At 35.5% G+C, this 21,255-nt stretch overlaps 1 protein-coding gene across 3 annotated transcripts in view; it reads left to right on the top strand.

The window, feature by feature from the left end:
- The window catches only part of TCF12 (transcription factor 12), a 381,102-nt gene that overhangs the window by 252,399 nt on the left and 107,448 nt on the right, over window positions 1-21,255 (top strand). For all 3 annotated transcript variants that reach the window (XM_047075064.1, XM_047075063.1, XM_047075062.1), the window contains exon 6: window positions 11,199-11,263. In XM_047075064.1, coding sequence (XP_046931020.1) covers window positions 11,199-11,263 — 65 coding nt within the window. The remainder of the gene's footprint in view (window positions 1-11,198; window positions 11,264-21,255) is intronic.

Genomic DNA, 21,255 nt, shown 5'->3' with positions numbered 1-21,255 from the left:
TACCTCCTCCCTAAATTATTACAGTTTTTTTTTCTTTTCGTCAGTCTTTCTTCCTTCATTCCTCCCTTCCACAAATATTATATACAGCTCTTCTGTGACTTAAAATTGATTTGTATAGCCATTTATAATGAGTTGATATGTAAAATATTTTGATTTATGCCTGACTCACAAATTAATTTGGATTATAACTCATTGAGCACTTGAGGTCAGCCTTTACCTGTTTTCAAATTGCAAAGGTAGGATGGCAGTAAATTGCATGCAATACTGGAAGCCACTCAATGAAAACTGAGTGTGTTGGGGCACCTGGGTGGCTCCGTCGATTAAGCATCCAGCTCTTGATTCCAGCTAAGGTTGTGATCTCACGATTCATGAGATAGAGCCCCACATCACATCTCCTGCTTGGGATATTCTCTCTGTCTCTCTCTCAAAATAAATAAACATTTTCAAAAAAGAAGAAAGGAAAACTGAATGTCTGATATTTTGCCCTCAGTACCTATTATGTAGCAAGAATCATATGTAAATCTTAGCAGACCACAGAGGGAATTTAAGACTCCCTTTTGGCCATTTTCTCATGTGTTACAACAAAATAGAATCATCTCCTTTCATTTGCTCTGTATCTGTGTATTTTCTGTGGTGTGCAAAGTACTTACCTTTCTGCATTAGATAGGTGGAGGGTGTTGAACTCCAGTGAGAAATTTTATTAACATTCAGAGCTTTTCTTAATCTAAATAAAGTAAAGTCTTGGTAACCCTAAGTATACTGACTTCAGTTTGTCATATTCAACATACCGTATTCACAGTAAAATATCTCTAGGTGTGCAGGATGGTTTAGTGTTGATCTGGCTGTATTTCATGGACGCAAGACACAAAAAAACTTCCATGCTGTTCTGCCATCTTGGCTCCTCCAATAAAATACCTCAATGTATTAAACAAATGTATGATAAACTGCTTATACACATCATTTTTTTAACTGTACATTATTCCAGAAGTCCCTTTTTAAAGTTTGTTTTTAAATTCCAGTTAACATTTAAGTTTTTTTTTAATTCCAGTTAACATACAGTGTAATATTACTAGTTTCAGGTGTACAGTATAGTGATTAAAACTTGCATACATCACCTGGTGCTCATCACAAGTGCACTCCTTTATCCCTATCACCTGTTTAACCCATTTCCTACCCACCCCCCTTTCTGGTAACCATCTATCAGTTTGTTCTCTATAGTTGAGAGTCTGTTCCTTGGTTTGCCTCTCTTCTCTCCCCGCCTTTGCTCCTTTGTTTTCTTTCCTAAATTCCACATTTGCGTGAAATCATATGGTATTTGTCATTCTCTGACTGACTTATTTTGCTCAGCATAATACTCTCTAGCTCCTTCCTTGCCATCACAAATGACGAGATTTTATGCTTTTTTAATGGCTGAGTAGGATTCCATTGTATATATACACCACTTCTTCTTTATCCATTCATCAACCAATGGACACTTGGGTTGTTTCCATATTTTACTATTGTAGATAATGCTGCTATAAACATCGGGGTGCATGTATCCTTTTGAATTAGTATTTTTGTATTCTCTGGGTAAATACCGAGTAATGGGATTGCTGGATTGTAGGGTAGTTCTATTTTTAGCTTTTTGAGGAACCTCCATACTGTTTTCCACAGTGGCTGTCCAGTTTTCATTCCCACCAACAGTGCAAGAGGGCTTCCCTTTCTCCACATCCTCGCCAACACTTGTTGTTTCTTGTGTTGTTGAATTTACCCTTCCTGCAAAAATCTCTGTATTTTTTAGCAGTTTATCTTCTTCCTCCTACTACTGGTGGTTCCCAGATCTACATTCTGTCAGAAGCAGAGTGCTTGATTAATAGCAAAATAGATGGGCATGCCAGTTTGATGGGATATTAAAACAGAAAGAGATATCCCAAATCAAATTTGCTCTACTCCACCCCATTCTCCAAGTGAAGAAACTGAGGCCTGGCGAGTTTAACAACTTACCTGTGTCAGACAGCTACTTCATAGCAGAGACAGGAATAGACCCTTCTGACTCTTCATTTCCATGCTTGTTTCATTTTACTACTCTGTTTCTGACTACATAGTTGGTGAATGGTAGCAGTTCCATTGATTAGTTCCTTTCTTTCTATTCCAGTTCTTGCTGTCAAGGGAAACTAGCCAATTAACAATCATTTATTATCCACTGTTTTAGAGCACAGTTTTCTTATACTGTCTGTGTCTCCATGTGGCTGTATGCCATAGATAGAGCCTTAGAGTAGAATCTGTCCCTGGCATGCAAACAAAACAAGTCTAGAATTCCAGACCAGTGTTCCTAAACAAGTGGCATCTGCCTTCTGGTCCCCAAGTGCCATAAAAAACAGACATTGACCTTGTGTGGTAAGGTCATGATTTAAATTAAACAGCCAAAATACAGAAAGTTGTGAGAAAAATCACAGGAATTAACAATGAGCTTAATATTCTGTTTATCATTGTATGATACAAGAAATTTCTGAGAGAAGCATCTATATAAGGATTTGGTGGAAACAGTATGTCAGAATGAAGTATGATTACCAGGACCGTTTTGAAAATATGCCCCCCTCTCTTTCCCCAGCCAAATTATTTGTTGATATGAGTTTAACCTGATTTTCTTTTTTTATTTTGGGAAAAGGGGAGTAGACTAAAATTAAGGTGTTGAAATTTGGCTCAGTTTAGTCCCTAGAAAGTTGTAAAACCTCAAATGAATATTTTGAAATCCTTTTTTATTTAAGAATGGGATAAAAATTAAGATACAAAAGTTATTTGATTATTTTTAAAGAATATGCATTCACCATGTTTTATCATGAAATGCAGCCAAGGATGAAGAAATAATTCCTAGTTCTGTAATATTTCGGCTTGGTATAAAAATGAAATGAATTTGTTTCTAAGTTCTAAACAATATGTGGTTAGGGAAGTATGGAGACATTAAGTGAGAAAACACTTAAATTCTTAACCTAAGGAAAAGCAACAATGCAATACAGATGTAAATATGTGTTCAGGGACAATTTGAAAATATAATTATTGACTAAAATGTCTCAGAGAAGGGCCGTTTAGATTTTGAGCTACCTATAATGAATACCTTGTTATGTATTCCATATGTGGCAAAAGTGAACCATAAAATGACCCATAAAGTTTTGAAAGATTACTAAAATTGATCACAATCTTATTCTCTGTTTTTTCATTCCTAATTTCCAATCTACCTATCAACCACACTCCCTTATATTGAGTTATGCATTTTAATGTTCTCTCTGGGCATTCTCAGGGCTGAAAGGCAAACATACTGTTTTGTGTAAACCTTCTCATCCTTGTCTATTTGTATATATTTACTGTGTGAATCTGATTCTTAGGAAGGCGTGGAGAACATAGAGGAAAATAGCTGGACTGGTGAATGTTTGCATCCTGGTCTATTTCATCTCCGGTTTTAGTCTCAAGAAACCATTTCTAAAGCCTATTCAAATTACCCAAATATGACTGTATGCTCTTACCAAGGATAATGAGATACTTTATTGGTACCTTAGCAGTTCTTCAGGAATTTTAATTGGGAACCTGCTTTCGGTTCTGATGCCTGTCACAGGAAGTTGGTGCAGAGTTAAGATTAAATAAGTGATGAGATAGAGGCTGGGTTAGAAAAGTGATTACAACTGGGAACTTCCTAATCACTGACCTCTATAGGGATCCTCTGGTTTATCACTAATCTCACTCACACTTGGCAGTTTCCTGTGCTGCTGCCTCATCATTCATAGCTGTGTGAGTAATTTGGCATGGAGTGAACAAGAGGAGGGCAGAGAGAGTCCGGCAGCTGTGCTTGTTGGCACTAGATATTTAAGTATCTTCAATGTAGCCAGCAGCGCACTTGGCACAAATGTTAGCCAATAATACTTAAACAAATGGTTGTGAAAGAAAATAGGCATTTATGTTAAACGCCTCTGTCTCTCTCTTTTCTTTTCTTTAAAAAAATAATCTGTTAGTTTGAGATCCTTTCTAGATTTTTTGTGTGTAAGTTTGAGCCGATTGCTACCCACATGAAGTCAGTAATACCAATAGTTAACATTGGCCTTGGTTCTTTGAGACAAGAATTTCCAAATACTTTATAAGCATTAATTAAACTGTGCAGGCCTGTGTGAGGTACATGTTACTGAGCTGATTTTCCTAAAAGAGTGAGTGGGGACGTTGATGTTAAATGACGTGTAACTTGCTTAGTTCACTCAGTACGAGAGAAGCAAGAGCCAAGAGATGAATCCAGTAACCAGAATCCTAAGTCTCTGCTCTGCTGTATACCAAATGGCATTACAGATTTCCCCACCTTGTAGGATAGTGTGTTTTTATGTTTCTCTGAGTGGTTGGTGTGATGGAAATTGTATGAAACTTGTGGTAGTGTTCTTCTACAAAAGAAGAGGAAAAGCTTCTCCATCAGCAAAGAGGTTAGGTAAATAATGATTTTTCAAAGATACCTAAGCGGGAAGGAAGACAGTCTGCTCATAAAACTGTGATCATATTTAGATTTATGCCCAAATATTTAGATTGGCCTAAGTAGGGATTTCACATTGTTCCTCTGAAAACTAAATCTGGAAAAGTTCTCATGATTTACATGTAATAAAATATTTCAGTTTGAAACATCCAAGGATTCTTTTTCTAGGTTAAGCCTTTATCTTTTAAGAAAAATCAGTCTAATTCTGCCCACTTAAAATATAGCTGATGGGGTGAATTTGAATTTATGAGTGCAATTCAGTATGCCTTACAAAAATGAACATTGAAATAATACTGGCTTTCAGACAAATAGGGAAACTGTTCTGATTTGTGCCATTAACTCATGAAGTCAATATTTCTTAAATAGTATCTATTCATTAAAATTACTGAACTTCAGGTATTCACTAGACTGCTTCAGAAATAAATGCTGAGCCAGCTCTACCTTCCATAATATCTTTGTCCCTGGCCATTTCTTTATAAAAACGTTATTTTGAATTGGTAGGAATAGAGCATATAGGCCAGGATTGTATTACAGGGAAGGCTTCTACAGCCAGTAGATTGAGATCTGTAGGAGATCTTGCAGTTTTACTGTCATATCTCATACCTGTTACCAGATTCCTTCAATCACTCTTCGGCATTAGGAGTATTTCTAGTACGAAGAATACAACTAGCAGTGGCACCAGCAATGTAAGTAAAGCATGTTTCACACTGCCTTGCACATAATAACTAGTCTGCAAATGCTGGTTCCTGTCACCTTGCCTGCAGTAATCTGAAGACTCTGAGAGTGAAAGAGAGTGGAAGAGTCCTTGACTGCTGTGCACCCTAAGGAGGGTTCAGTACAGCAGCCCGGGAGTTCTTGAGCCAAAGTTGGTCAACATAGAAATGTATGTCCCCCAGGAAGAAGTGTGCTTTTCCCCCCCACATACTCTGTCAAAGCATGTTGATGGAAGCAAGTGGGCCTCACTGCAGAAGTAATCATTTCAGAGCATAGCAGCTGGATCTCTCAGTCAGTTACTTTCCCGGAAGTAGGAGCTTTGCAAGGTGCTTTTTCATGGCTACCACTGCAATTAAATTTTTTAATTGTTTTAAATATATACACAAAAATAAATCTCTACTTGGGCCCCAGCCTCCCGGGATGTTGTTACACACCTTCTGATCTTGTCCAACTTGTTCATTTTACAGACTAGGAAACTGAGACCCAGAACAATGAAATGAGATCAGAATAAGTATTTTTCTAACAGGTATTTCAAATTAAGGAAAACATTAACTTATGCCCTTTGTGAGAACTAAAAAGACCAGCAGTTACTTGTGAGTGAAGGCAGCATAAGTGACCATGTTCTGTACCCAAAACCAATCCTTGGAGTAGTTGGGTTTTGCTGCCAATCATTTTGGGGATGATTTTTCATCCATCCCTCTTTTCAGCAAGAATAGATAGTGCCAAATCATTTCATTGGTAGAGGCTGCTTAGAGGGCTAAATAGAGAAAAATTTCTGTACTATATTTGGGCCCCACCAAGTGCTTACGTACATGAGCTGAATCTGGGAATTGTGTCCTGAACCTCCACTGAAGAACAGTGCAGTATAGTATTCTGTTAAGAATTTGGGGTCAGCCCTGTATTTAGGTTCTTTTGACTACTTAGTAATTCTGTGACCTTGGGCAAATTATTTCTCCTCATTAGTAAAATAGGGACTTAATAGTACCTGTCTCAGTGAGTTGGAAGGACTAAAGTCATCATTAGCTTTCATCTGGATTATTTCAGTACTTTTCTAATTTGTCTCCCTGCTTCCACTTGTTCCCCTACAGCTTGTTCTTCATAAGTAGCCATGATGGTACTTTCAAGATGTAGATCATCTTTTCAGTAAACAGTTCTGAAGTCACTTGGATATCTCAGTGGAGAAAACATGTATCTTGACATCCCTCCACCACCACCAACATACACAAAAACCAAATTCAGGTTTAAATGTGAAAGATAAGCAGTAAAGCTTTTGGAAGAAAGCACAGAAAAATAAAAACAGATTTGTTACCTTGGAATAGGCAGAGATTTTTTAAACAGTACATATAAAAAAATGGACAAATTAGTCTACATTAAAATGAATTTTTGTTTATCCAAAGACACCATTAAGAGGATGAAAATATTTGCATAGAGACAATAAAAGGTCTTGAATCAAAAATACTTGAGAAACTCCTGCAAATCAGCAAGTAAATGACAATCCAGTAGGAAAAAGTAAACAAAATATTTGAATGACCATTTCATTATAAAATACCCAAACGTTCAGTAAACATGAACTCACTGTGATTTACTAGTAGTAACTTGGTTGCCAAAAGTGTCTCTTAAATTTTCCACAGCATTAATAAATAAACCCACAATAAAAGAGCTAATTATTCCCCAAATCTCTTTACTAGTAAGAACACCAGGAATATTCTATAATTTTCTGCACACTAGTAATTTTACTATTGGAAATTCTGTTTTCTGAGACTTCTTCCTTATAACAAGGTAAAGGAACGCATGTCTTTACTTTTATCCTCTTCCTAAGTCTCTTCACTAGGACCAGATAGTGTAATTTTGATTCCATCTTAGCATGATAGTTCTGCAAATATAAAACGTACAGAGACTGCACTTCTTTCAGATTCTCTCCTCTCTAGGCTAACATCTCGGGGTTTTTTTTAGCTGATCTGATGGTATGGATCCTTCACCATTCAAGGGAAATTAGATACATGCCAGTTACTAACAGTTCTTCAGCTGTGTTCAGTTGACATATATTAAAATTATCTACATACAGCTTTCATATATATTATTTAGCAGAAAACTGTAAAACGGTAGCCAAAAGTTGTTATTTGTCAGACACCTGAGATAAAATAGAGATTAATTTTAATTCATGAAAATAGTTCTTAAAAAAAGTAATTTTGAAAGAATTAAAGATAAATGTCTTCTAAATCTCAGACTGAGAGTATGCATTATTCTATTTCAAGTGTAACCAAATTTCTAAGTCCCTCAGAAATAATTAGTTCCTAATAAATGAAAGGTGAAATAAAAATGTATTTACATTTCAAAATCTCATTTGAATAGGTTAAGTATCATTTTAAAAACAAGCTATCAGCCTTCCGTCTCAGAAGAAACTTCTCTGTAATGGTTTTAGCTTATGTTAAATTAGTTTTCATTCTCTCTGATTTGAATATCCTTGTGAAAGGAAGAAGTTTAGGAATTTTAATAGGCACAGAAAAGTAGGTTTAAAAGCTTACATATTCTTAAATAATATAACAGGTAGCCTCCACACAGATAATTAAAATTATACTTGAAAACTGTACTTTATTAAAAGCAGAGCTAATATTGATCTCTTACTTTGTTTCCTTTTCTTCCCAACAGTTGGGGGGGGCGGAATCTAGTACCTTTGAAAGTAAAAATATAATAGACCTTAACTTGTTGTTGAGCTTTAAGTCTTTCTTAGTTGTTTAAATAGTATTTCAGGAAGAGGAATTTGTAAGGTAGGAAGGGCCTATTGAGTATTTCAGCCAATAATTAGTTGGTGGTATATTGTGGTAAAAGACAAGCATGGTTTTGTTTTTTTAACTCAATGGTATTTGTTTAAAATGTTAATAAGTCAGGTCACCTGGGTGGCTCAGTCCTTTGAGCTTTGGCTCAGGTGATGATCTCTTGCCATTCATGAGTTCATATTGGGCTTGCTGCTGCCAGCCTACCAGTCAGTGCAGAGCCTACTCCAGATCCTCTGTCCCCCTCTCTCTGCCCCTCCCCCACTTGCACTCTCAAAAATAAACATTTAAAAATAAATAATTAAAATGTTAATATAGTCTCCCATTTCTGTTCTGCCAAGTATATGGTACATGATTTGTTTTCAAAAGCAGTTATTTTCTTGGGGTGCCTGGGTGGCTCAGTTGGTTTCAGCTCAGGTCATGATCTCACACTTTATGGATTCAAGCCCTGCATTGGGCTTCTTGCTGACAGTGTGGAGCCTGCTTGGGATTCTCTCTGTTTCTGCCCCTCCCCTACCCATGCTCTCTCTTTTTCAAAATAAATAAATGAACTTTTTAAAAAATGGTATGTACTGAGAATGATTTTTATTATCTCATAAATGTGTTTATTTGATTAATAAAGTAATACCTCCAAACCAAAAATGTGTGCTGTTCTTTATTTTACCTCATAATCTCTCTGCCAGTCATTCTGAGTAGGCATTTCCCTTCAGTCTCTGCCATGTTCTTGGTCCAGCAGGGTTTCTGATCCATTTTGATGAGACACAGGAATGGTGTGTGTGTCACAGTTGCAAAAGTACAATCTTTTTGTGGTTTTGTTAGATCAGATTCCAAGAGTAGAAGAGTAGAGTCCAAAACCCCTGTGTATCATCTGGACTCCTACAAGCGGTCTTGCTTGTAAAGAATAGATCCTCAGAGAGTTAAGTTTTTTTTCCATTTTATTCCATATGTATATTTTGCAAATTAAAGCACTTTATGTAGAACATATTGCTTTATGGTGAGACTATGAGACAAATAGACTACATTAATTAACCTTTTCTCATAAATCTGCATTTTTATGTGTTAGCATTACTTCACCTGAAATATGTGCTTCATCACTAATAGCCAGTAAGTGCTTTTTAAGACATGTGCTATAATGTCTAATGGGCTCTGAAATTATACTCTGAGTTATTACTGTATTTTCTAATAACTAGCTTTGTTATTACAAGGATTATTTTCTATATCTAACAGGTCAGTACATACTAAATTTAGAGTTGTATGATTTTACATCATTTGGCCAGTGTGGCATGTATATGGCAATGAAATTAATCTGATATTAGTACATATGTCTTAAAGTTTTTTTAAATTTTGTGCACCATATCAGTAAATAATTTTGAGCATCCCATCTATGTATGGAGTTTTTAAATTAATAAACTATACATTTTTATATAATGACAAGCTAATAACTCTGTAGTATACAATTATGAGGAAGTTCATATAACCTCAGTAATTTCATTTGTTTTTGAGAGAGAGGGTGCAAGTGGGGGAGGGGCAGAGAGAGAGAGAGAGTGAGTGAGAGAGAAAGAGAGAGAAGATCCCAAGCAGGCTCTGCCCGCTGATAGCAGAGAGCCTGATGTGGTGCTCAAACTCATGAACCGTGAGATCATGACCTGAGCCAAAATCAGATGCTTAACCGACTGAGCACCCAGGCACCCCTAGCTTTAGTAATTTAAAAAATTTTGGAAAACTGGTCAGATTTAGTTATATTGTTACTGTTTTTACTTTGGAATGGAGAAAAACAATTAGCTCTGCCATTGTCATTGTTTATTTGTGTCTCCATCTTTGATACTAACATCAAAGTGTGATCCTTACAGAAATCTTTTTTTTTAAGATTTTTATTCTTATTTTTTTAAAGTTTATTTTTGAGAGAGACAGCACACGAGTGGGGGAGGGGCAGAGAGCAAGTGAGAAAGTGAGTGTGTGAGAGAGAGAGAGAATCCCAGGCAGGCTCCTCACTGCCACTGCAGACCCCGGTGCAGGGCTTGAACCCAGAAACCACGAGATCATGTCCTGAGCCAAAGTCAAATGCTTAACTGACTGAGCCACCCAGATGCCCCCTTACGGAAATCTGTTTAAGCAACATGTCTGTGAGAGACTCTTTAGTTAAAATCTGTAATATTTGTAAATTTACTGTATTGAACATAAACTCTGGTGTATTGAAAAGCAAGTAAGAACTTCTTTCAGTATCAGTACTGCCTACTCTTCCTCTAGAACCAGTGCATACCACTTGTAACACTTAACCATCCAACTTTTGAACTATAGAGTCTCAGAAGGAATTTGTCCACATTTCTGTAAAGAGTATAAATTGGCATGATGACATCAGATAATAGTAAGGCAACACCTGTAAAGTTGAAAGTGTGCATTCTTTAATCCAGCAGCTCCACTTCTCCGTGTCTATCCTAGAGAAAGTCTTATGTGTACATATGCGCATGTGCAAGGCTATTTGTTTTACCATCCTGATAGCAAAAAAGCTAAATCTCTTTCTCAGTAGGGGAATAGATTAACTGTGGTTATGTTTGCATAATAGGACATTTTATAGCAGTAAAAAGGAATAAACCAGGTGTCTATTTTCCGCATGTATTTTAAGAGCATACTATTGCATGGAAATGCAGATTTCAAAAGGAATAGATACTATATAATCCCATCTTTAAATGTATTAAAGATACACACAAAATAAATGTTTTAAATATAGACAGTAACATATATTGTTTGAGTACATAAATATGTTAACAGTTTCAAAATATGCGGGGGGGGGGGTGGGGGATCATATACACTAACCTTTTGATGACAGTTACCTTGGGGTCTGAGTTAAGATTTGAACTGTGAAAGAAGAGGAGGAGAAATGTTCACTGTGAAGCAAATATGGGAAAACGTTATTCTCTCTACCAAGTACATGGATCATACTGTTGGCTATATAGATGTCTATTCTTTTCCATTTTTTTGAATATTTTTTCAGTGTTTCACAGCAGAAAGTATTCAATAAAATACATGCTATTTTACAAAAATCAGAATTTGTTAAACTGGAATGATAGTAAGCTTTTTAAATTTTTTTTATTGGATTTTGTCTTCTTGTTTCTGATTTGTTCTCTGTACTTCCAAATCACAGTATAGTTACTATGAATGGTCTAGAAGTTGAATTGATTGTCAATAAGTGAGGATTTTTGTATACAGTTATATTTTTTGTTTCATAGGAAAAACGTCAGAGAGAGGCTCATTTTCCCTGTACAGCAGAGACACCGGATTACCAGGCTGTCAAGTAAGTTTAATAAATACAAAAGTCAGATCATTTTTAACACACAAATAAGAACTTTAATAGAAGAGGTAGAAATTTATCTGATTTATTTCACTATTATACCTTTAATTTGTGACTAAATGTGCTAAGATTTTAGTAGCTAAACATATTTTCTTCTCCCTCCACTTAAAATGGTTTCTGTTCTCCAGTTCACTAGACTGTCTTTCTCTATCATCAGAGATTTTCACACTCACCTCCATTTTAAGTGGAAGCAAAGCAAGTTATCCTCCTACCGTTTTACAAAATGCTTATCACTTCTGAAAATGAATTTGCATATTTCATCATAAAAAGAACAGAGTTGCTGACATAATTATGTGAAGAACCTATGTTTGCTCTGTGTAGCTTTTCTATCCTGTAATGTTAAACTTATTGTTCTGAGTATTTTCATTTCAGTCCTATACTCTAACCAATTCTTTAAGCTTCCAAAATTTCTTTGACTTGGAAATGTTGTTTCAACTCTTCACATTCTTTAGCATATTGCATTTTTACTAATGGCCATCTTCTCTGCTTCCCTGCCCCCCCCCATCTTTAGAGAGAATCCTGAATACTTAATTCACCTGTAGATTACCATCAGGATCAAGCTAAAAAGAAAAGAAAGGAAAGGCAGAATGTAGGAAATTTGTTTTCTGCTGTTCACATGCCTTTCATGAGTTCCACCCTAATTTCAGACATGGGCATATGAGCCAGTTTTAACTCTCATTCTAACAATACTTTCCCATTTAATACATACCACATAATTGTGCCATTCAGATTCAGAAGACCTAGGTTGGAATCCCATCGTTAGAAGTTATTGACCTATAGTCCTAAGACAGGTCTTTTAACCTTAAATCCTATCTCTGTGTTGATTTCCTCATTTGAGAAACAGAATTAGCATTTTGCTTCCACCTACTTTGTAGGTCTCTGAAGGTTAAATTCCATGTACTTGTGAAAGCGTTTAATAAAACAAATGCACATTTAACAATTTTTCTATTCATATAACCTATAAAACAAAGCTATTTTGGTGTTTTTTTTTAATTTTTGTATTATTTATTCAAGTCATTATATTCACTGTCCCATCAGAAAAGATCATTATTGGGGCGCCTGGGTGGCTCAGTCTGTTGGGCGTCTGACTTTGGCTCAGGTCATGATCTCACAGTCCGTGAGTTTGAGCCCCGCATCGGGCTCTGTGCTGACAGCTCGGAGCCGGCACCCTGCTTCGGATTCTGTGTCTCCTCTCACCGTCCCTCCCCAACTTGTGCTCTGTCTCTCAAAAATAAATAAATGTAGAAAACAAATTTTTTTTTAAGGAAAAGGTCATTATTGCTGTTCCTTGAAATGTGCCTTATTAAATCTCTTGTAGTTCTCACTTGGCTTTGGGAAGTGAGAGAAGATCCTTAGCACAACCCTGTTGCAAGCCGGATAACTCATAACCCCAGTGATTCTTTCCTCCTTTATCCTCACTAACCTCTGTATATAGATTGGAAAGTGTATGTGTGAGGAGGGAGCATGCATGTAAGAGTGCACATGGATAAATGCTAGAGCACAGAATGAGTTGAAACAGTGCCCAGTAGTGGCTAAGCCAGCTAGAAGACTTTACTATACTATGGTGACTTGCATTGATTTTCTTTGGTATGTTAAATCATCCTTGCATTCCTGAGATAAACTTTACAAAAGCTATTTTGAATCCTTAATATTTTTAAGAGACCAAAAGGTTTGAGAGCCATGGGTCTAATGTTAGCACTGTTGCTAAACTTAAGGTAAAAAAATGATTCTAAGCTCTTTGAAACTACAGCTGTATCTAATAAATCAGTTAATGCTTACACTAAATGAGTTTCCACTTACATTTTTTATACTCCCTTTGCAAAGGTAGTGGTATTTAGTTAGGATTAGTGGTAAGCTGTATTTATATAATTCTCCCATTTTGCAAAGATGAATCTTAACAGTTTTTCCAAAGATGAATATGTTTATACCAGATTTAATTCCTTTTTTTCACAGTTTCTATTTTTATTTTAATTCCATTATAGTTAACATACAGTGTTACATTAGCTTCAGGTATACAACACCAGATTTAATTCTCATATCAGAAAACATTTACTTTAAACCTAGATGCATAACACTGTAGTAACAGTTGCTACCATTTACTGAGAACTAGCTGAGCCAGGAATTGAATCAAACATGATCATATTTGGGTCACCTGGGTGGCTCAGTCAGTTGAGCATCTGATTCTTGGTGTTGGCTCAGGTCATGATCCCAGGGTCATGAGATCAAGCCCCACATTGGGCTCTGTGCTAAGCATGGAGCCTGCTTAGAATTCTCTCTCTCCCTCTGCCCCTCTACCCCGCTCTCCTAAACAAAATTAAAATGAAAAAAAAAAAAACTTTAAACATTATCATGTTTAATCCTTTTAACAACACCTGTTTTTCAGACTGAAAAATGGATGTTCTCCAGAGGTTTTAAGTAATTTGCTCAAAACTGTGCATCTAGCAAGTGGTAAACCTTCTAAACACACGGTTGATGCTGTTACAGTCTCAGATTCCTAGTCTGTGCCCTTACTACTCTTTCACTTAATTTGTTTGACCAAGGAGGGATCTGGGAATTAATATTTTAAGCAAGTGCTAATTCACATGGACTGGGGATTATACTTTGAGAAACCCAGTTCTCTATATGCCAAATATAAACATATAGAGAGTATAAAAAAAGGAAGAAGCTATAAGATTACTGCTTAACAATTTTTTATTGCATATTGGAGAGATCAGGCAGGCCTATGGAAAAGAGAAACAAGTTTACTGGAATGTATGAAATGTAAAATAGCAATATTGCTATGTACAAGAAATTTAAAGATATTCAAGTGAGGGAAAGATTTGTTGGTAAAGAATGCACAGAAGCAATGTATGAACCACAAAGAGGAAGCGCAAAATTCAGCAGAGAAGAGAGATTTTACTGCAGCAAAAACAGCAGTGAAGACAGGAAGGCTCTTAAAACAAGTGAAAGAATTCCTTGCTGTGAAAGGAACAATACTTTGCTATTTATTACTGTTACTTAGCTCTGCCTATGTTGCAGTTGCTAGACAAAATTATAATGGATGGCACCAGCTGATCTGAGGCCTAAATAGTAAACTTAGGATATTCAAGAGTTAAAAAATATCTGTCACTACTATTCAAAGAAAAACCTATATCCCAAACAGTATTTGTTATCATGGGTCAAAGAAAACAAAAATACAGTAAAACATTGGCTGTCATTTTGTCTTGCCTATTCACAAGCAACATAAAAATCTTAACCATGCAATGATAATAGAAGGAAATGTAAACAGTGACTGGAAAATTATATCCAAACACCACTTTGAAACCATTTTTCTTCAGCATATTCCCCAAGGAAACATTTAACTCTGCTATTAATGTACATAAAATGCTGCTGACATTCTGCAAAATTCAGTCTAATTTAATAATGCTTGATGGGCCTTGCTTCATGTTAAGATGATGTAATAATATGTTGCTAAATGAGTCTCCTCATATTACCTTCATGGCAGTCCCATAACTGATGAGCCATTAAAAAGAAACTGGTGTAGCCGTTTTACTGGAAACAATGATAGATCATTCTGCAATCGAATTTTTTCAATTGATTCAACACAGAACATAGAAGCCAACATCTTTTTTAACAATAAGGATAATTCTTCACCATGATATGAAAAATCCTTTTATCATAACAACAGTTTTTCACTAATGTGAACAAACATGTATCCAAGTAGTTTGTAGAAGTTTTTCTTCAAATGTTCAAACCTAAAAGAGGCAGGGTCTTGGTTTTATCCAAGAAGATTTAAGTTTCATCAATGTTCAGGTATCACATGCCTGAGAAAATGACAGCTTTAAAAACACAGCATTTAGTTATTTGGAAATTTACCCTTACCATTTGCTTCTTAACCATCCTCTTTTTTCATTATCACCAGTGTCATTATATACAGCTATTTGATAATGATAAAATTATAAAAGAGTCAATGCATCAGGAAGATATAACAATGATAAAGGTGTATACCTAATTACAGAGCTTTAAAATAAGTGAAACAAAATTTGATAGAATTAAAGAGAAATAAACAAATTCAAAATTAGAGTTAATGGTTTGAATACCTATGTTTCTCAGTAACTGACAAAATACACAAAAACTTAGTTCACTTGGTGTCAACTACTTTGACCTCATTGATATTTATAAAACTCTGTTCCCAACAATTGAAGAATCTAAATGCCTTTCTAGGGTACATGTTATATTTAACAGGATTGAACCATTGGCTGATCTGTAAAACTATAGATTGGAAATTTTTGAAAGTAATAACAGTATATTATCTGACCAGAAGTAATTAAATTATGTTAGTAAGATACTTAGAGAAACATCAAATATTTTGAAATTAACCTATGTCTAAATAATCTGTGGTTTGAAAAATCACAAGGGAATTTAGAAACTATTTCTAACTAATTATAATGAAATATGATATAACAAAATGTGTTGGTACAGCTAAAACTGCCTAGAAAAAAAAAAGTATAGCTTTAGATGCTTGTATTCAAAAAGATCTGTAGTGTACAACCTGAGTTTCTCCCCTAGGAAGCTAGAAAAATAAGCACAAAGTAAGTAGTAGGGGGAAATAATACTAAAAAGAGCAAAAATTGATGTAATATTACAAAAATAATAGAAAAAATAACAAAGCCAGAATTTGGTTATTTGAAAAGATCCATAAAATTAGTAACTCCTAGCTAAGCTGATTAAGATAAAATGGGAGAGGGAAGAAAGGGAAAGAACACAATTTACCAATATTTGGAATGGAAAGGAGGTTATCATTGTAAACTATGTATACATGAAAAACATAATAAAGAAATATCGTGAATAACTTAATTCAGTACATTTGACAACTTAGGTGAAATAAATTTGGAGAAATACTTACAAAAGGGACAAGATGAAACAAAGTCTGAATAACCCTGTATCTGTTAATGAAAATAAGTTCTTCTCCAAAACCCACAAAGAGTGATGAGCGCTGGGTGTCATATGGAAGTGTTGAATCACAGTATGGAACAGTAGAGTTCCATCACTACTCTATATGGAAAACCCAAACTTGTTAGTGTTAGTTCAACACTAACAAGTGTTGAATCACTATGTTAGTATTGTATGCCAAAACTAACATAACGCTATGTGTTAACTATACTGGAATTAAAGTAAAATAAAATATAAAAAAAGAGGGGGATGTAAAAGTTGTAAGAGAGAAAAAAAAACCCACAAAGAAAGCTTGAAGGTCATGGTTTCATTGGTGAATTCTTTCAAATGCACAGGGAAAAATATAATACTAACCTTATACAAACTATTTTAGGAAACAGAAGGAGGGAACACTTTACAGCTCATTTTATGAAGTGAATAATAAAACCGCACATGTAATGTTTGGCTTAACATTTGAAAATTAGTTTCGTTTGACACATTAACAGAATGAAGGAGAAAAACAATGTGATTGTTTCCATAGATGTAGAATAGTTATTCAGCAAAAATGAAATGTTCATGATAAAACCTCACAACAAACAAAGCATAGAAAGCAGCTTCCTCACTTTAATAAAAGGTATACATGAATGATTTATATCTAACAGCATACTTAATAGTGAAAGACTATATATCCCTCTACCTCCCACTCCCCTTCCCCTCAAGTTAGGAAGAAGGTAAGAACTTCCATTTTCCTGACCTAAATTTTATGTCCTGGCCAGTGTAATAAGGCAATTAAAAACAACAACAACAAAAAAGACAATTTGAAAGAATAAGCTGAATTTGCAGATGACATGTTTGTGTACCTGAGAAGTCCAGTGGAATCCTCAAGGAAACTTGTAGAACTAATAATCCTTTAGCTTTGTCACAGGATACAAAGTCAATCTAAAAACATAATTATATTTCTACATACTGCCAATGAACAGTTAGAAAATGAAACTAACCAAAAAGTACTATCTATATCAAAAAAGCATAAAATACTGAGAGATATACTTAAGAGATTATAAGACTTCAACAATGAAAACTGTAAAATATTGCTGGGAGAAATCAAAGAGGATCTAAATAAATAGAGAGATATGCCATGTTCATGAATTGGAAGACTCATTATCATTTAGATGTCAGTCCCAGGCTTTTTTTTTTAGACATTGACAAAATTATTTAAAAGTTCATTTGGAAAGTCTTAGGATTGAAAGAAACAAAAAAAATCTTGAAAAAGAAAAGAAGAGGGTCTTGGTACCTGACTTCAAGACTTACTATTTTAAGCAACACTAATCAAGGCAGTGTAGTATTCATATAAAGATTGACAGATCATGAACAGAATAAAGTCCAGAAAGCGACCCATACCTTCTATGGCAGATGATGTTTGATATGAGCACCCAGAAACTTAAAAAAAAAAAAAAAAATCTCTTTAACATATGGGTGCTGGAACAACTGAATTACCAGTATGAGAAGGAAAAAAAAAAACTTCAATCCTTATCTTACACCATATACAGACAAATTTGAGATAGATCATGGACTTAAATATGAAAGCTAAAATAATAAAGCTGCTAGGGAAAAAAAATAGATGAATATCTTTGCTGCTTACAAAACAAATTTCATAGGGAACACATAAGCATGAAACATGAAAGAAAAACTGATGAATTGAACTTACTCAAAATTAAAAACTTACACTTATCTGATACTCTATATGGAAAACCCAAAAGATTCCACCAAAAAACTGCTAGAAATGATCCATGAATTCAGCAAAGTCGCAGGATATAAAATCAAAGCACAGAAATCGGTTGCATTCCTACACACCAATAATAAAACAACAGAAAGAGAAATCAAGGAATCAACCCCATTTACAATTGCACCAAACCATAAAATACCTAGGAATAAATCTAACCAAAGAGGTGAAAAATCTATACATTGAAAACTATAGAAAGCTTATGAAAGAAATTGAAGAAGACACAAAAAAATGGAAAAAGATTCCATGCTCCTAGATAGGAAGAACAAATACTGTTAAAATGTCAATACTAACCAAAGGAATCTACATATTTAGTGCAATCCCTATCAAAATAACACCAGCATTTTTCACAGAGCTAGAAAAAACAAACCTAAAATTTGTATGGAACCAGAAAAGACCCCAAATAGCCAAGGCAATCTTGAAAAAGAAAACCAAAGTTGGAGGCATCACAATCCCGGACTTCAAGCTATATTACAAAGCTTTAATCATCAAGAGAGTATGGTACTGGCACAAAAACAGACATTCTGATCAATGGAACAGAATAGAGAACCCAGAAATGGACCCACAAACATATGGCCAACTAATCGTTGACAAAGCAGATAAGAATATCCAATGGAGGGGCGCCTGGGTGGCGCAGTCGGTTGGGCGTCCGACTTCAGCCAGGTCACGATCTCGCGGTCCGGGAGTTCGAGCCCCGCGTCAGGCTCTGGGCTGATGGCTCAGAGCCTGGAGCCTGTTTCCGATTCTGTGTCTCCCTCTCTCTCTGCCCCTCCCCCGTTCATGCTCTGTCTCTCTCTGTCCCAAAAATAAATAAACGTTGAAAAAAAATTTTTTTTAAAAAAAGAATATCCAATGGAATAAGGACAGTCTCTTCAGCAAGTGGTGCTGGGAAAACTGGACAGCGACATGCAGAAAAATGAACCTGGACCACTTTCTTACACCATACACAAAAATAAACTCAAAATGGATGAAAGTCCTAAATGTAAGACAGGAAGCCATCAAAAACTTCTTTGACCTTGGCTGCAGCAACTTCTAACTCAGCAGGTCTTTGGAGGCAAGGGAAACAAAAGCAAAAATGAACTATTGGGGCCTCATCAAAAGAGCTTCTGCACAGCAAAGGAAACAATCAGCAAAACTAAAAGGCAACCAACAGAATGGGAGAAGATATTTGCAATTGACATATCAGATAAAGTGTTAGTATCCAAAATCTGTAAACAATTTATCAAACTCAACATTCAAAAAATGAATAATCCAGTGAAGAAATGGGCAAAAGACATAAATAGACACTTCTCCAAAGAAGATATCCATGTGACCAACCAACACATGAAAAAATGCTCCACATCACTCATCATCAGGGAAATACAAATCAAAACCACAATGAGATACCTCACACCTGTCAGAATCACTAACATTAACAACTCAGGCAACTACAGATGCTGGCGAGGATGCGGAGAAAGAGGATCTCTTTTGCACTGCTGGTGGGAATGCAAACTGGTGCAACCACTCTGGAAAACAGTATGAGGGTTCCTCAAAAAATTAAAAATAGAACTACCCTATGACCCAGCAATTGCATTTCTAGGGTTTATCCAAGGGATACAGGTATGCTGTTTTGAAGGGGCACATGCACCCCAATGTTTATAGCAGTGCTATCAACAACAGCCAAAGTATGGAAAGAGCCCAAATGTCCATCGATGGATGAATGGATAAAGAAGATGTGGTAAATATACACAATGGAGTATTACTAGGCAATTAAAAAGAATGAAATCTTGCCATTTGCAACTATGTGGATGGAACTAGAGGGTATTATGCTAAGCAAAATTAGTCCGAGAAAGACAAATATCATATGACTTCACTCACATGAGGACTTTAAGATAGAAAACAGATGAACATAAGTGAAGAGAAGAAAAAAATAATATAAAAACAGGGAGGGGGACGAAACATAAGAGATTCTTAAATATGGAGAATAGAGGGTTGCTGGAGGGGTTTTGGGAGAGGGGATGGGCTAAATGGGTTAGGGGCATTAAGGAATCTACTCCTGAAATCATTGTTACATTATATGCTAACTAACTTGGATGTAAATTAAAAAACACAACAGTAGCAACAACAAAAACAGCAGCATCTTAAACTCACCAAGTTATGCACATTAAATATGTATAGATTTTTGGGGCGCCTGGGTGGCTCAGTCGGTTAAGCGTCCGACTTCGGCTCAGGTCATGATCTCACAGTCTGTGGGTTCGAGCCCCACATCAGGCTCTGTGCTGACAGCTCAGAGCCTGGAGCCTGCTTCTGATTCTGTGTCTCCCTCTCTCTCTGCCCCTCTCCTGCTCATGCTCTCTCTCTGTCGCAAAAATAAATAAAAACATAAAAAAAAATTTTTTTAATAAATATGTATAGATTTTTGTATGTCAATCATTCGTCAATAAAGTGGTTTAAAAAAAAAAAACTTACACTCATCAAGCAAATGAAAAGAGGAGCCACAGATGGGGAGAAGGTATTTGCAACACCTGTCTGACAAATACAATGATCTCTGACAACTCAATAATAAAAAGCAACCCATTTTTTTTAAATAAGCAAAACACTTGAGCAGACACTTCACATAAGAAGATATACAAATGGGTAATCAATACATTAAAAAAGTTTCACATTATGAGCTATTAGGCCCATGAAAATTAAAACCAGAGTTACGTATTAGTATAGGGCTAACCAGAATACCTAAATTAAAAAGATGATACATTGCTAGTGGGATTGTAAAATGGTTACAATGACCTTAAAAAACTGGCAGTTACTTAGAAAGTTAAATATGTATCTGCCCCATGACTCAGCTGTTTTACTCTGAGGTATTTATCCAAGATAAGTGAAAACATTGTTCACAAAAAGCTTTCTTCTCAAAAATGTTCCTGACACTTTCATTCATTATAGCTTAAAACTGGAAACTCAGATATTCATCAGCGGGAGAATGGATAAATGACCTATATTATGTTTATACACTGAATGTCATTCAGCAGTAAAATGGAATGATCTAATGATGCCACTAATGTCATACTGAGTGAAACAGGCCAAAATCTCAAAAATACTGTATGGCTCCATTTATATGAATTAATAGGCAAAACTATCCTGTATTGATAGAAGGGAAATCAGTGGTTGCCAATAGGAGGAGGGTTCTTCTGTAAAGGGACCCTATCTCTAAGGTGATAAAAATGTTTTATATGCATTCATCAAAACTGATGGAGTAGTTCACTTAAGA

The sequence above is a fragment of the Lynx rufus genome, unplaced genomic scaffold (genome assembly GCF_022079265.1).
Source record: "Lynx rufus isolate CCGP_SWC_20201006 ecotype Redwood Valley unplaced genomic scaffold, mLynRuf1.p SCAF_13, whole genome shotgun sequence".
Classification (NCBI taxonomy): Eukaryota; Metazoa; Chordata; class Mammalia; order Carnivora; family Felidae; genus Lynx; species Lynx rufus.
Note: the sequence above shows the minus strand (reverse complement) of the source record. Positions and strands in the feature narration are given on the sequence as shown.